The following is a 16,449-nucleotide window of genomic DNA, read 5'->3' as shown; positions in this document are numbered from 1 at the left end:
GTTTTGAATTTTTCTAGAGCCTCATTCATCTGTTTTGTTACTTCCTGTGCTGTCAGTTCAGGGTGTCTAGGTGGTTGATTATCAGACTTTTCCACCCTGTTTCTCCCAGGGTTTCCCTTTGGTGAGCTGGAAGTCTGGGATTGTGCCTTGTTTAAATGTCTTTTTATTTCTATTTTTGGTGTTGGTTTAGTCCTTGGTTTAGTTCCTGGGTTGATACTTTGATATTGCTTATTGTAGGTATCTTTCTTGCTTGTATTTAGAACCCTTATAGAATAATTGCTACTCAGAAGTGTCTTCCAGATATAGCTAGTCTTAAGGTTTTCAGTCTCTAATGACTCTGGGGCAGTCTCATTTTCTTTATACCAGGAAGGATAACTGATTAGATCAATCACAATACCTTAGCCCAAGTGATACCATAAGCAACAACAATAGTATCAAGCACAGCTTAGAAAATGACAATTTGTGGTAGTTATTAATCTACCACCTTTATCCATGTGAATTAAATCAAAATTGAGGACCAGCCCCAAATATATTTATAGTGAATAAACTCTTCAATATAGCAACTTTACCTTTTGGGATGGGGACTTAGAAGGAGTTGGAGAGGGAGAGATAGATAGGTAGAAGGATAGGGAAAGGTTAGAAGTGAGACCAGAGGACACAGGAAGATCACACAAACTCGAGGGAACTGTTGAAGACAAAAGGAGAAAATGGTATGAAAGAACAAAGACAAGAACAGAACAATCTAACAGCAACAAGGAAGCTAGAAACTGTATTCACTTTCCTTTGAAACTAATGACAATTGAGAGAAGGAAAAAGAGAGAAGAAAAGAAAAAGAAAGAAATATGGATTAGGGCAGGAACAGGAACAAAAAGGGAGATGAAGAACAATGTGGGAGAGTGAGAGAGTTTGAGAAAGAGAAAGGAAAAAAAAAGAAGAAAGAAAAAATTTTTGAACAGAGTAGAAAAAAATTAAAAATTAAAAATAAGACAAAAAATAATTTTGAAGGTAAAAAATAAAAATGAAGGGCCTCCTTCAGGGTATGTCTCTGCTGTCACAATAGACAACATGGACCGCAGTGTGCAGATCTAAATCAATTAGTCTCAGCAAGCCAGCATCCAACCCCTGAGATTCAGGCTGATTTCTGGCTTCAAGTTGAGCTCCCTGACCTCCTGCAGGGTTGAACTCTGCAAGGTTCTACTGTAGGTTCCAGCTGCCCTTCCCCTGAAGATAGTCCAGGTTCTGATGGGAAGTGGTGATCCCTCCAATTTATCAACTATGGTGGTCTGGTGTGCCTTTATTGCAGAGATTCTCTTCACTTTTCCAGTGGGCTTCAATTTCCATCAAGGAGCCTGAGAGAGGCCCTCTTTCTGTTGTTCACTTCTGCTGTATCTTCTGGAGCTCAGGACAATGGCCTCTATGACCCCTTGTGCCTCTGTGGTGTGGATCCAGGTACAGGCAAGGCAAGGAAGCCAGAAGTGGGGTGGGGGGTGGGGGGCTGAGGTGGTGCTGCAGGTGCCAGTGTGGCTCTCCTCCTCACTGGTCTGCCTGTGGCTCTCTTCACTATAACTTAAGAGCATAAAATTTGTACTTTATCCAAGATATATTAAGAGTAGGGGGTAGCACAGGGGTTCCCAACTTGGCCACATAGCAGGAAGCAAGCAGTGGGAAAGCAAGTGAAGCTTCATCTATTTTTAGAGCCACTCCTCATCACTTTCATTACCACCTGACCTCTGCCTTCTGTAAGATCAGTGGTAGAAATAGATTATCATAGGACTCTATCTCTACTGTGAACTATGCATGTGAGGGATCTAGTTGTGCACTACTTATGAGAATCTAGTGTCTGGTGATCTGAGCTGGAGCTGAGGCAGTGATGCTAGTGCTTGGGATACCAGTGCTTGGCTGCAAATACAGATTAACATCAGCAGAGAGGTTTGACTCCACAGAGACCACAATAAATCAATTGCTGGCAAACTTATATCAAAATCCTATCAGTGAGTGGTGAGTGAAAATTAAGCTACATCAGGCAGCAGGCTTTTTAGTAGGAAGAGCTGATATATTTCAATAGTACAGCTGCATCTGGGGGTAGCATTTAGGTCAGAATGCATCACTTACTTTACTCTGTGCACAGCCTACCCATTATTTTATTTGCTACTTCTGTTCACATCTATTTTCCACACTGCACATTTGTCTCAGTCAAAGTTTTGGTAAGTACATAAGCTAACCCTAGCCAAAATGAGTAAATAAATAAACAGCACTGGTGAGCTTTTTTAAAAGGGTGAAAGATCCAATGATGGGATAGAAGAAGTCTCCAAGACTTAGCAAAAAGAAAGCTGCATAGAAAAAAAAAAGAAAGAAAGCTGCATAGAAAAGAAAATATTAAGAGCCCTATTTAAATTATGGGCTTATTGCAGCAGGTTATTCACATTCTCCAAGCCTATTTTGTGTAATGTGTAGTGACTGGCTATCCAGCAAAGCCATGAAAACTTTAAAAGTCCTTCACCTCATGGAGACCAAATACCTTGGATTGAAAGACAAACACTTGAAGTTTTTCAAAAGCATTCTTTCTCCCAACTGGTGAATGGTCATCTATCTCAATTTTCAACAGAATCTGAGCATTACTTCCCAACAACAAAGGACCTCTGAACTGGGAAGGAATGGTTTCATGAACCATTTGTGAATAAGTATGATGAATCAACTTTGATTATGCTAGTAGAGGATACACTGCTTGAGATTTCAAATGATGATGGCTTTAAAAGTATGTGTGAGAGAACTTCAGATGTTTGAGATGTTCTGGATTAACATCTAGGTGGAATAGCCTCAGATTGCCACAAAAGCACTGAAAAGCCTGCTTCCATTTTCAACATCCTATCTTTGTGAAGCAGGGTTTTCTGTAGTGACACCAACCAAAACAAGTAGAGTAGACTGGACATAACCAAAACACTTCAAGTGTCACTGTCTCCCATCACCCCCAGATGGGGCTATCTAGTTGCAGGAAAACAAGCTCAGGGCTCCCATTGATTCTGCTTTATTCTGAGTTGTATAATTATCTCATTATATATCACAATGTAATAAATAATAAAAATAAAGAGCACAATAAATGTAATGTGCTTGAACCATCCCCAAACCACTGCCATGTCCATGAAAAATTTGTCTTCCAAAAAACCAGTCTGTCATGCCAAAAAGTTTGTTTACTGCTAGTCTATCAGGCTTCTTCAAGAATTATCTAGTTCCCAGGGAAGTTCTTGCATTTTGTTTGATTTTATTTTAAGTATATATGTGGTAAGGAGTCCCTAAGACCACCCCCAGGTTCAGTGATTTATTGGAAGGACTTGCAAAATCAAAGAAAGCTGTTACATTCATAGCTATCATTTGTTATATTAAAAGGATACAGGTTAAAATTAGCCACATTAAAAGGAGAATAAGGTAGCATCAAAGAAGGAGACAAGGCACAAATATCTGATTATTTTCTTCCAATAGAGTTGTATAAGCAGTGTTTAATTATTCCATCAGTGATTGAGGTTCAATGTTATTAGAGTTTATCACATAGGCATGGAATACTTGTAAGGCTGACTTTAGTGAGTCAATATTCAGCACTGTAGTGGTTAAACTAACATTATGTAGTTGAAGATTCCTCCACCATAAATGACAATATAAGTAGAGGCCACTTGCACTAAAAAAAAGTTAAGTGTGGCATGTTTCTATCACTAATTCCTCTTAAGATAGTAAAATCCTTTTTGTTTCCACTTCTGTGGGAAATACCCAGCCCAATGTCCTTATGTAAAGAGAAAAATCAGTTGAATTCTCTGAAGTCAATATTCATCAAAAAATGGGTAATCAGGATGATCACTCCACCTGCCAAAACAAAACAAAAAAATCAGTTAATTCCACAAATGGCACAGTTGCTATGTTGCTAGCATCCTTTGATCACTTCAATAACCACATTCACCTCTCACTCATTTGTGTTTTCTCACTCACAGCATTCCATTTCCCTGTGTTTCTGAAGCTCTGGAGAGCACCTTGGGTGTGAGTGTGAGTGTGTGTGGTAGGGTATGGAAAGGTTGGTTGTTGCATGCCAACATTTCACTCAAAACAAAAACACAAGATGTGAATCTTGCCTCCCTATCTTGTGATGATGATGATAACCTTATCTTTTAAATAATAATAGTCAAAGAGCCCATAAGAATCTGGAGTGTGTGCATTCCAGACATAGAAATAGATCAATAAGATAAGTGTACAAACTCTATAGATCATTTTAATAAGCTTTTCTTAAATGCTCTCTTCAGAAGATTACAAAAAAAAAAGATTGTAGAGGTGATTTGAAGAACTGGAGAGATTAATGGGGACTGACTAAGAAGAAAAATGTGTGTGCGGTTATATAAATATATATTATATATAATGTACATTTTGTGTATATGTATAAACTATATTATTTTTATTTTTTGTGGTGGTGAGATCAAACCCAGGGCTTCACACAAGCCAGGCAAGCCCTCTACCCCTGAGCTGTATTAATATTTTAATGTTATTTATTTTTAAAAGATCTTCAATATTTAGAGAATGAAAGTTACTTCAGTTGGTTAGCTCTACTTGGCTACACCTTGAAGAAGTGAAAAATTCTTCTCTGAAAAGTCAGTTAGTAGAGGGAACTAGAAGCTTTACATCTTATAGGCAAGAAAGTATTTGTAATGCTAGGTTCTTCTTTCCCAACCTCGTGCTCTGCCTAGATTATAATTTCTTTTTCTCAGAAATATTTTCATAAATTTGCTCCAATTTGTGCATCATTCTGAATTTTAGGAAGAAACATGGTAGTTCAATATTTGTGCTCCTGTTGTTTTCACAAATATCCACTATGAGTTAATTTTCTTCATGTCTTAACCTAAGTCATGGAGTATCATAAATGTTCAGACTCTCTCAAGTGGAAGTGTGGTGTAGAAGGTTCCTATAGCAGGTGTTTTATATACAGGAGTGTTTAATATTCATAACATGCTACCCATACATTCTCCTGGCATTCCCATGGACATAGATCAAGCATCCTTGATGGTTGACATTTGACAATATAATACTACAGGGCAATACCGAATTAGGGGTCCTCCAAAACTTACATAAGCAGTTCCACAAAGCGGATATTTTTATTCAAGGCTTCAATGCTTGTCATTTCTTCTTCAGTAAGAGAAAAATCAAAGATCTGAAATAATGAAAATAAAACAACATTTTTGAAGGTAGAAAATGAACAAGAGTGGAACCAGAGGGGAGTCAGCAGTGGGAGCTCTTGAAAGGTGGGTGACTATTTCTGTAGATGTCTGAGGAGAATTGGGCTAGTGTTGGAGACCACCTACCAATGTGGACCTGAATACTGTGTTTCCCCCTTTGTCCCCCCCCCATTGTCTTTGAGACAACCCTGTTGGGAATATCTTGCAAGAAATTTCTAATGTTCTGAAACAATATGTGTTTACAAAATCTGAAATTCCGAAGGTAAACAGTTCTAATGATTTTCATGTAGGATACTGAATTTTTAATTCTGGCCTACTGTCATATACTTTTCTTTCTTAAAATAGTACCTAGTTTCTAAATTTGCTTATTTTTAACTTTTAATTTCCTTTATTTTATCTCTTAAATTTTTTCTCTCATAATTTTTAATGTCTCTTTTACTTTTTTATTGTAAGCATTTTTCTTAGTTTTTATACTTTGTTTACAATATGATTTTATTCTATGGCCTTTATTAGCATTTTAATATATTTTCAGTTATATTTACTTTATATGTTTATAATACTTCTCATGTTATTATCTTTCTATACCTTTTCACTGTAATATATTTAATGATTTATAAATTTTAATTATAAAAGTAGTTCCTAAATGCAGTTATACCTTGGCTCATGAAAGCTTCTGTTTGCAAACAATTTGGTCCTCAACTAACAGAGTTTTGACAAAATTTTGCTTCTGTTCACAAACTCCATATCAAGTGATAAACACAACCTCAGCCATCTTCCCTACACAAATACAAATGTGGTCATCTTCCCCCAAATCATAAAACAAATTAAGTTCATGAACAGAAGTACCAGCCTATATGCTCTTTGTAAAGAAGTGAAACAGTACAGAAATAATAAACGCATAATGGAATAAAAAAGAGTTTCTCTTATCACTCACTCACTACCCCTACCTTATTTCCCTTTCCAGATATTCTTCCCAGATATTAAACATATTAGGAGGAAAGATGCTCTGGTAGCATATCTTTATTATTCTGTAACTTTGCTTTATTTACATAATAGCTTAGTGATCTTAATGACCTTTTCTATCAAAATATATAGGCTGACAATTCATTTAATCACTGTTCAGAGTATACATGTAACATGATAACTTAATTGTTCTTCTGTGGATCATCTCTGAGCACTCTTTTCAGAGTATTCTTTTCTTGATCATTTATCAGCCAAGTATTGGTGTTTATGAGATAGTTAAGGGGTCAAAAATTTATATAATATAAACACAGTCATGAATGAAATAATCACTTAAAAAATGAATCCTTACTCAAACTTCCTTTTTGGTTGACTGCTAAGCTCAGTCATCTACTTTTTTGAAAGCATAATTAAGTCAAATGGCAGAGTGAAGGAAATCTTGTAAAGATACAGGATTTCATGAAGTTAGTGAGAGTGATTTGGGAGATTTCTTCTAATTACAGGCACAATTTTTTTTCCAAAGAAGCATCTAACATGGTTAAAGTCTAGTTCAATATTAAAAAAATATAATTTGAAAAAAATTCAAGAATTGAGAATTCTCTTCAAAAGGAGCCCTTCAAATTTTTCAAAATTATTCTTTTCATAATTGTTCTGCAGAAAGCTTTGCCAGCTAGAACATAACAGTTGTATTATCACCTAATTTTGTCAAACATATAGGAAATCAATACTGATTAACTTTTTCCTAGAAATGTGTACATGTGCAATTGGAACCTAAATTTTGTTGAGAATAAAATATATATGTTTCCATAAATTTTTGTTTCAATTTTAAGATAAACTTACAAAAATACTCCTTCTCTATATTATACCTATGCAATGATTTTCCTTGTTTAATGTGGATTGATTTTCAACTTCTTTTTCACAGCAGAAATTACCTTAAGTGAATGGAGATTTTATATTACAAAACTGAACTCTTGACATTCCCCCTCAAAACCTGCATCTCTTATGCTTTCCCATCACAGTAAATGTTTTAAGAAGGAGAGAGCATTGATTGTATTAAAACAGGTTGAGCTAGGGATGTAGTTCAGTGGCACAGCACTAGCCTGGCAAGTGTGAGCCCCCAAGTTTGATTACAGGTATGAAAAAAGAAATAAAACAAAATAAAAAACTCCCATTAGTTCAAAAGTCCAGTAGACAAGAAATTCCTGACTTTCAGAAGAGCTCTTTTACTCAGATGATCAAGGTAAAAGCTTGGTTTAAATGAGACTAGAGGAGAGTGGGGGAAGCAGGAAATGAGAAAAAACTTCTCTTATGGGGTTTGCAATAAATGGAAGGAGAAGTGGAAATGGGTGGAGAAGAAAGGAGGTGTATATTGGACTTTATTTTTTAAGATTGAAGATTACAGCTTCTTTGTTGGGAATTATAAAGGAAAATAATTGCTAATGCAGGGGGTTACTCGAAATTGAAGTTATAGAGAAATTATTAGGAATTAGTAATTTCAATTTCTAAGAACATTTTCTGAAAGTAAAGCAACAAATAGAGCAATATTGCCAAATTTCCAAACCAATTGTCTTACCTGGAAGTTTTCTTTGATTCTTTGAGGATTAAAGCTTTTAGGAATGACAATCACCCCTCTTTGGATGTTGAAACGTAAAGCAATCTGAGCTGCTGTCTTATTGTACTTTTTTGCCACTGAGTTTAAAAATGCATCCTCTAGCAAAGGTGGAGAAGATACATTCACCCTTTAAAAAATCAAAATATGCATCATATTGGGCTGGAGTGATGAGAACCAAGGTTTAATCAATTGGTTTCTTCTGTCTCCTATTTACTTGGTCACCTACCAGGGCAGTTGACATCGTCTGTAGCCATTTTTTTAATGTAAAAACTCATTGAATGAAGGGTTGCTCTTAGAATGGAAAAGACAAGAGAAGCAAATTTATGGAGCTGACTCTTTGATTAAAATTTTTTTTTCTGAAAACTGGGTCAGGAGTAGACAAATAGGAAAATGCAGGAACACTAGAGAAGAAAAAAATAGAGCCACAGCTCTTAGAATCAGAGAAAATTTTCTGCTTAAGTTTGTGGGCCACATAAAAGAAATGTCAGCACTGAATATAGATATTAAGTAGTTCAGTATATTTTGAACATGGCCATAGAAACTTCATCAAATAATAATTAAACTAACATTATTGATCATTTTCTATGTATCACTGATAGATAATTTCATATACTTTATGTAATCAACACTTAAAACACCCTAGTGAGATATTTTTAGCTCTAATTCATTTATATGGATCATTATGTGAAAATGTTACTTCCTTAAGATTATACAGCTACATAGAGCCTTTCCAATCAAGTAATTCTCATTAGTTTTATATCCTATATTAAAGAAAATATGTTCTGGGCCAGGGATTTAGCTCAGTGGTGCCGCCACCTGCCTTGCAAGTGCAAGGTCTTGAATTTGATCCCCGGTACCAAAAAAAAAAGAAAGAAAAAAAAGGAAAATACTTTCTGAAGAGATGTTCAGCATTACTTACCAGTTTGGATTCCTAGAAGTCCCCAAAGGGCTATATGCAACAACAACAATGTCATGTTGTTGGCAAAATTTCAAGAGTTTTGGCTGGGTGAAATATGGATGGCATTCAATCTATTTTGCATTGGAGAGCAGAGCACATAATTAAGACCTTGTAGTTGAATGCAATTTTACATAGATTTTTTTTTCAAAAGTTCATAATCACCTCCATATTGCATTTTTACCAGAATTTCTCATTAATGTCATATTTATTTCTTTTTTCCTCAAAAATGCTGCAAAAACATCTTTTGTTATGATTTCACATGTCTTAATCATGCCTCTAATTTTTTGTATTATGTTTCTATTTTTTTCATTGTAAACAATGCTGTGATAAATACACATATAAGTCTATTCAAGCACCTGATACAGCTTTTATTAGAATAACAGTTCCATTGCTGTGACTGTATCTTATCATATAGTTTAGATACCTTTGGAATTGATTTGCAGTAGGAGTTTGGAAAGTTTTGGAGATGTGGCCTAGAGAATCCTTAGAATGCTATAAGTAGAGATTGCTGGGTGATTCTAGTCAGAGATCAGAAGATCAGAATGCTAACAGGAATGCAAACAGTAAAGGTGAAGCTCAGGAGGCTTCAGTTGAGAATGAGGATTCCATTGGCAGCTGGACTAGAGGCCATGTGTGTTACAACCTGGCAGAAATTTTCCCTGTGTCCTGAGGCTTTGTGAGAGATTAAGATTAAGGGTGGTGAACTAATTGATCTGGCAGAGGAAATTTCAAAGCAGCCCAACATTCAGGCTATTACATGGGTACTGCTCTCTGTCTTTAGCCAGATTTATAGTAAAATTAAGAGGCAAAAGCAAAGAAGTAAAATCAGCAAACTTTAAATTTTTGCCCCAAAGGAATCATATGTAAGGCAAAGGAGACGTGGTTACTGAAGAGATTAGCATCATTGAAAAGAAGCCAAGTGGTTTGTGTAGGGCCAAGAAAAATGCCTTGAGAGCATCACAGAAATCAGTAAGATCTCATCACAGCCTAAAGTGAACAAAAGTGTAAACTTTTCATTTCAGAAAAGAGTTCCTGGAATGCCTCCTTAAGAAAGGCCTGCTAAGGAATTGGTTCCCTTGGATTTATTTCACTATAGCAGTGCTCAGCCAGCTATAGTATAAGGGAGGCCCAGATACTACTCGAGCTGGTGGCAAACCTTGGAATCATCCACATGATGAGGGTTTTACTGGCATGCAAAATCCAAGAGTTATGAGGTCAGAAAGGCTTTCACCAAGAGCTCAAAAGAAAGCCTGGAAGACCACACAAAGAGCCTCTAGAGGGCAGTTTGTGAAGCTGTGGGAATGAAGCCAAAAGTGCAATAGAGAACCCAGAAAATCAGACATGCCAGGAATGTGGAATGTCTGCCAAGGAAAGCTCCAGGCCATGAATGGAGCCAATCTAAAAAGGAGGCTGTATGTGCTGCAACCAGCAATGCCATAAGGGTGAGGCCACCCAAGACTTATAGAACTCACATTTTACCACTAAGTGCCTTGGGTGCCAGATATGGAGCCCCCTGGACCTAATGTTTTCCCTGCTGGATTTCTGTCTTGCTTTGGTCCAATTCTTTTCTATCCTCTTATTCCTTTCTTTTCAAATTGGGATGTTTACCATATGACATTTTGTATCTTGGAATTCTGTAACTTGTTTTTGTTTTTTATAGAGATTTGAGCTAAGAGTTTGCCTTGAGTCTCAAAAGAGACTTTGACTTGGACTAGTGAAAAATTCTGGGGAAAGGATTGTTGCATTTCCAGTTGTACACAGGTTAGTTGCATACATTATGCAAAATTATGAACTTATTGTCTTTATTTGGAGATTAAATACGGGATAAAGAGATGTGTTTGTTGAGAAGGATGGGATGTGGTAGTTAGGGTGGAGTGTCAACTTGATTGTCTTTGTGATCCATCTGTGGGATTGGTAGAGCATGCTTCTGGGTGTGTCTTGGATTATAGAGACATGGCCTTGAGGTTTATGTCTTGTCCCTTGCCCCTTTCTCTCTGGTACTGCTCTCCTGCTCTGTTTCTGGGATACCATGTGCTGTGCAACTCTGCTCTGCCATATTCTTTTACCATGGTATCCTGCTTTGGAGTCTGCCAAACATTGACTGAATCCTCTGAAACTATGAGCCAAATTAAGCCTCTTTTAAATTGTGGGTTTCCAGTATTGTGTCTCAGGGAAGAGAAACTGACTAATAGATTCCCAGGAATAGAATGTGGACTGTTTTTAAAGGTTCTTGATACATGTCAAATTGCTTTCCAGTAAAGCTGACCCAATTTGCCCTCCCCATCATTTCATTAGTTGCTTACCCGGAGCATTATAATAAAATATAAAGCAAATGCATGCAATACAAAATCATCTTCAAATTTATGTTTTTCTAATTAATAGTGAGTTAAACATTTTTCATGTTTACCAGTTAGTCTTTTGCAAATTTCTATCAATTTCTTTTGGTCATTTTACTGTTGAGATTTGATGATTTTTTTCTCAATTTTTCCCATTGATTTTAATTAGGCCTTTTCTGTTATTATTATTATTTTTGTACCGGGGATTGAACCTGTTTGCTTCTGATAATTTTAGAGTTAAAAAATTTTATACTATTAAATTTATCAAATTTTCTTTATGATTTTTCCATGGCTTTTCTTTCTACCTACAGCTCCAAAAAATTAAAATTCTTTCATTGTGTTTACACATGATTTCTGCTTTTTCCTTTAACTTCTGATCAAAGGCAAATACCTGGAGTAAAATGAGGCAAAGGCCTATGTTTCTCCGTAACCATTTTATCACACTATTGCATAAAAAATACATTCCTTTGCCATTAGTTTGTGTTACTTTATGTTAAGTATTTATTATACTTTGGCCTATTTCTAAACACTTGTCATTTTCAATTTATTTGTATGTTGGTTCTTGTGCTTCCCTTATTTAATTTAGTTTAACTTTATTTTATTGATTGATTGTAGTACTGGGGATTGAACCCAGAGAGCATTGAGCTACAACCCAGGCCTTTTAATTTTAATTAATTAATTTTTTTTGACAAGAACTTGTTAAATTACTCAGGCTGGCCTTGAATTTGCCATATTTTTGCCTCAGCCCATGCCTGGCTTATTATTTTTTTAATTACTTAAGATGGTCTTGCTATTTTGCTCAGACTGGTCATGAACTCCTTCACTTAAGGGAGTCTTCTGCCTTAGCCTCTCAGGTCTTACATTATTTTAATATTCTATCTGTATCAATATCTGCCATGTCTTATTCCCCCCTCATTGCTTTTCTTCTTCAAAAAAACTCTTACCTGGGTTCAAAGTTTCAAATATTATTCTTAAGGATGTAAATTGAGAGAAGTTAAAAGATTGGCCCAGGGTCTTATTATGAGATTTATGCCGAGCAATCAGAAGACTTCCTGATGCATAGTCCAGGCTTCTTTTTGTTATTTAAAAATTATATTGGGTCCTGCTCCCCACCTGGAGGAGCTGTATAGCTGTACCTGGTTGCAGACCGGCTTGTGCTTGAGTCCTGGTTTGTTCAGGATGAGTTCCAGCTGCCTGCGGTTAAAATTAGAGACTCCCAGGGATTTCACCAAGCCAGCATCTTTGCATGCTTCCAAGGCCTTGGAATAAAGGTCAACAGGTCAAGAAAAAAATCTCACAAGGAGTAAAAATGAATGTTTATAAAGCTGACTGTAAATTATTTAAAAAGAAGAGTCTGGCATTCTGTGACAGAAAGAAGAGCCTGGCATTCTGTTACAAAACAAAAGGGGATGGGAAAAGGCATGACTTTATGATTGAATGAGTTTTTAAAATATTGTAACCATATTCCCCCATGTATTTTTATTTTTATCATTATTATTATTAATTATTAATTACTATTATTATTATTATTTGAGACAGGGTCCCTTATGTAGTTTGGGGTAGTCTTGAACTCACTGTGTAGCCCAGGCTGACTTCTAACTTGTGGTGATTCTCCTGCCTCAGCTTCTTGGGTGCTGAATTACAGGTGCACCACTGCTTGTATTTTTAAAATGTATACTAGTATGTTACTAATGATATATTTCTTGAAATTTGTTGAGAGTTTCATTATGGCATAATACTTGATCAATTTTTTAAAATGTTCTGGGGTGTTGGATAGATGTATATTTTTCTATTTTTAGATTCAAAATTCACATTATATGTAAAATTAGCACTAGCTTGTCTCCTCAGTAGTTTTTTTTGGTACTGGGGATTGAACTCAGGTCCTTGCTCTTGTGCAGCAGGCAGTGAAACCACTGAGCTAAATCCTCAGCCCAGTAATTTTTTTTTTTTTTTTTGGTACCAGAGATTGAATTTGGGTCCTTGCATTTGTGGGGATTTCTCAGTAATTTAAAGGACTATGTTAGACACCTCTTGCTATGCTAGTAGATTTTTTTTTTTGGTATCAGGGATCAAACTTGGGTCCTTGCACTTGCAAGGCAGGTGGCAGAACCACTGAGCTAAATGCCCAGCCCATATGATAGTAAATTTGTTAATGTCTCCCTGTATTCTTCCTCTATTTGTTACTATCTTCCTATGTTCTACGATATACAATATATTGTACAATATGATATTGCTTTATATATTTTGATTTTACTTTATATATTTTGATTTTTTGCTATATATACTTTGAAGATTTTTATTTGGGATCTATATATTTAAAATTGGTAGATCTTCTTTGTAAATATCTTTAATTCAACTTTTTATACCTAAAAGTGCTTTTGATATTTAAATGTTATCTGATATTAATATAATTACACCAACTTTCTCTGATAAATATTTGACTATGTTCTCCTCATTCAAGTTTTAATTTTTGCGTGTCTATATATTTCAATGACTCATGTTAATTTTGTCAATATTTGTCTTTTAGCTGGTGAATTTATATTTATTGCAACTACAAATATATTTGAGCTGTTCCTATCATTTTCAGTTCTTATTTCAGTTTATCTCAAATTTTGTTTCTTTTAAACTCTTTATTACTTTAAAAAAGTTTAAAATACACAGACACACATACACATGCTTTCCTCTTAACAAAGACAAAAATAACATGTTCGCACATTCCTTGTTCTACCTCTGACATCTGTGATATCAATAGTATACATAGACTTTAATTATAGCTTATTATAAGTACATTTTCCTTAAATTTTTTGTAGATATTAAATAATGTATAAAGTTTAATTTGGTCACTTTATACATTTCTCGGAGTACCTCTTAGACTTTTCTTCCTAATTTTTTTTCAGTATGGGTCTATATGTGGTGAAATTTCTGAACATTTATAGACATGAAATAACTTTTATCAATGCACCATTTTTTGCCTTTTAGTTTGGCTGTATATAAAGTTCAAGGTCAATGTTCTTTATTCTTCAACTCTTTGAAAATACTATTCTACCATCTTTTTACATCCAGTGTTTGCTGATAATAAAACAAAATACATTTTAAAAACTCATACTAAATTAATTGTGTATGACTAACTTTCTCCCCGAGTTGTTACTATTTCAAAAACATGTTTATCCCTCCCATGTCCCCTTCCTCTTTAGAAGGAAAGGAATAAATATGAGAAAAGGAAAAAATGGAAACAAAATCTTTGTAAATAGGGAGGGGTGGAGGGGTTGAAGGGAGGGCAAGGAGATGGCAAAAAATAAGAACCAAGATATATCATGTAAAAGTACAAATTTCCAATGATGAATATCAGCATATTGTATACCTAAAATATACCATTAAACTTAATGAATAAAAAATATATTTATCAAATTATAATTGGTGTGCAATAAACTACATATCTTTGAAGTATTCACTTTGATTAATTCTAATATATGTACATACCAGTAAAATCATTACCACCATAAAAACTATAAATATCTGAAGTGGAATGCTGACAAATATTTAACAACAAGCAATGGAGAGTTTAAGGGAGAAGCTCCCCTGTGTAGTGTTTGTCAGTTTTTTTAGTGTAGCTATTCATACCAGTGGGCACTAGGCTAACAACATGACATTACTGACTATGGTGTGCTGAAGGGATCTATAAAATGGCTTCTTGAAAGCTGGTATGAGCCAGTTTTAGTACACAATTGAAAAAGTGACCTATCTTCATTGAATCACCCTGACCATTCTCTTGGAAATCATGTGTACCCATGGATCTATTGTAGCACACTCAATGCTGTTCCACTGATCCAGATGTCCCTCTTTATGCTAATATGGCACTGTCATAATTACTGCAGTTGTATACAATTTTCAAAAATAGTTGTTGCATGTCCTCCAAATGTATCCCTCTTTTTTTAAAGTTCTTTTGGTCATTATGGATTATTAGTAGTTCCACATAAGCTTTAGAATAAAGTTTTCAATTTGTATTGGGATTTTTGACTAGGATTGCATTGAATCTTCTAGTGTCTTTGTTAATTTCTTTCTTTAGTATGCTGTTGCTTTCAGTGTAGAGGTCTTTCACTACCTTCATTAAGTTGATTCTTATTTTTTTAAAAATCAGTTTCTAATTATGAATTGCTGGTATTCAGATTATTTGTAGTAATTTCACTTCCATTTCTCTTTATAGTTTACATGTGTGCTTCTCAGTTTCCAAATTTTTTGTATATTTTCAGGCATTATCTTGTCTTAAATTGAATTAAACTTGATAAGAGCATATTTGCATAATTAGAATGTCTTAAAACTTATTGAGATTTTGTCTTAGAAAATGGTCCATCTTGTTAAATGTTCCTTGTGTACTTCAAAAGTAGCACATGATTGTATTTTGGTAGAATCTTCTATAAATGTCTAGTATGTCAAAAAGTTGATAATGTGAAATCTATTATATTGTATAGATTTTCTCTATTTACTATCTCAACTATTTTTTTCAACAAAATTCACATTTTATTTAGATTGAAATAAACTATACAAAATTTTCTTCACCAAAAATAACAGCAATATTTTCTGTATTATTTCTAGATATACCACAAAATATTCATTTTGTAGGTTTTCAGTTTTGCTTATGAATGAAGAGGCAGTAGATAAGAGTCAGGAAAAAGACAAGAAGACAGACAAGTCAGTTGCCTGTATGGATGGCCTCTGATTCTGCCTTGATGATGAAGCAGAAGTGTTCAACATTTACCTGCTAAGAAGCTTATGAAGATGTAGGTTCCACAAAGGAATGTAAACAGCAATAACCAGATGTGGAATAACAATGGCAAGCTCTTCTGTTCAAGCTTAAACTGTAACCTCTTCTTTTTCTTTTTCTTTTTCATTTTTTTTTCTTTTTTTTTGGTTTTTTGAGGCAGGGTCTCCCTTTGTAGTTCAGGCTGGCCCTGCACTCACTATATAGCCCAGGCTGGCCTCAAACTCACAGTGATCCTCCTGGCTCAACCTCCCAAGTGCTGGGATTACTGGTGTGCATCACCACACTTGGCAGTAACCTCTTCTTTTACGTTCATTTAATAAGACAAAATCTACATTGAAATCTGGTAGGCTCATAAACTTCTCTTTAGTAATTCCCTTAACTGCCCATTAGATTTTTAATAACATATTTAAAACTCCTACTAATCACAGGTCAGTGATGGCTTTCACCATAACATTTTATAAGAAGCATTCTTTTCTCCCACACCACCTCAAAATTCATTTCTTCAAAAACTGACAACTCAATACTTGAAAGTGGATCCACAATGACAGTGTGTTGTCTAAAATAACTTAATTAAAATAATTCCATAATGCCACCAGCAGAGGTCACTCCCAAGT

The 16,449-nt window shown here is 35.0% G+C and overlaps 1 protein-coding gene across 1 annotated transcript in view; it reads right to left on the bottom strand.

The window, feature by feature from the left end:
* Positions 1-3,012: 3,012 nt before the first annotated feature.
* Akr1d1 (aldo-keto reductase family 1 member D1) overlaps positions 3,013-16,449 on the bottom strand; it is a 55,615-nt gene continuing 42,178 nt past the window's right edge. The window contains exons 5-9 of the mRNA XM_004851239.3: positions 12,210-12,332; positions 8,699-8,808; positions 7,741-7,906; positions 5,100-5,182; positions 3,013-3,852 (exon numbers count right to left, since the gene is read on the bottom strand). Of these exons, the coding sequence (XP_004851296.1) occupies positions 3,810-3,852; positions 5,100-5,182; positions 7,741-7,906; positions 8,699-8,808; positions 12,210-12,332 (525 nt within the window). The 3' untranslated portion in view covers positions 3,013-3,809. The remainder of the gene's footprint in view (positions 3,853-5,099; positions 5,183-7,740; positions 7,907-8,698; positions 8,809-12,209; positions 12,333-16,449) is intronic.

Source organism: Heterocephalus glaber, unplaced genomic scaffold (genome assembly GCF_053883595.1).
Source record: "Heterocephalus glaber isolate CG9 unplaced genomic scaffold, H.glaber_assembly_v1.0 deba00000621, whole genome shotgun sequence".
Taxonomy (NCBI): Eukaryota; Metazoa; Chordata; class Mammalia; order Rodentia; family Bathyergidae; genus Heterocephalus; species Heterocephalus glaber.
This window is presented reverse-complemented; position numbering and strand designations above follow the sequence as displayed.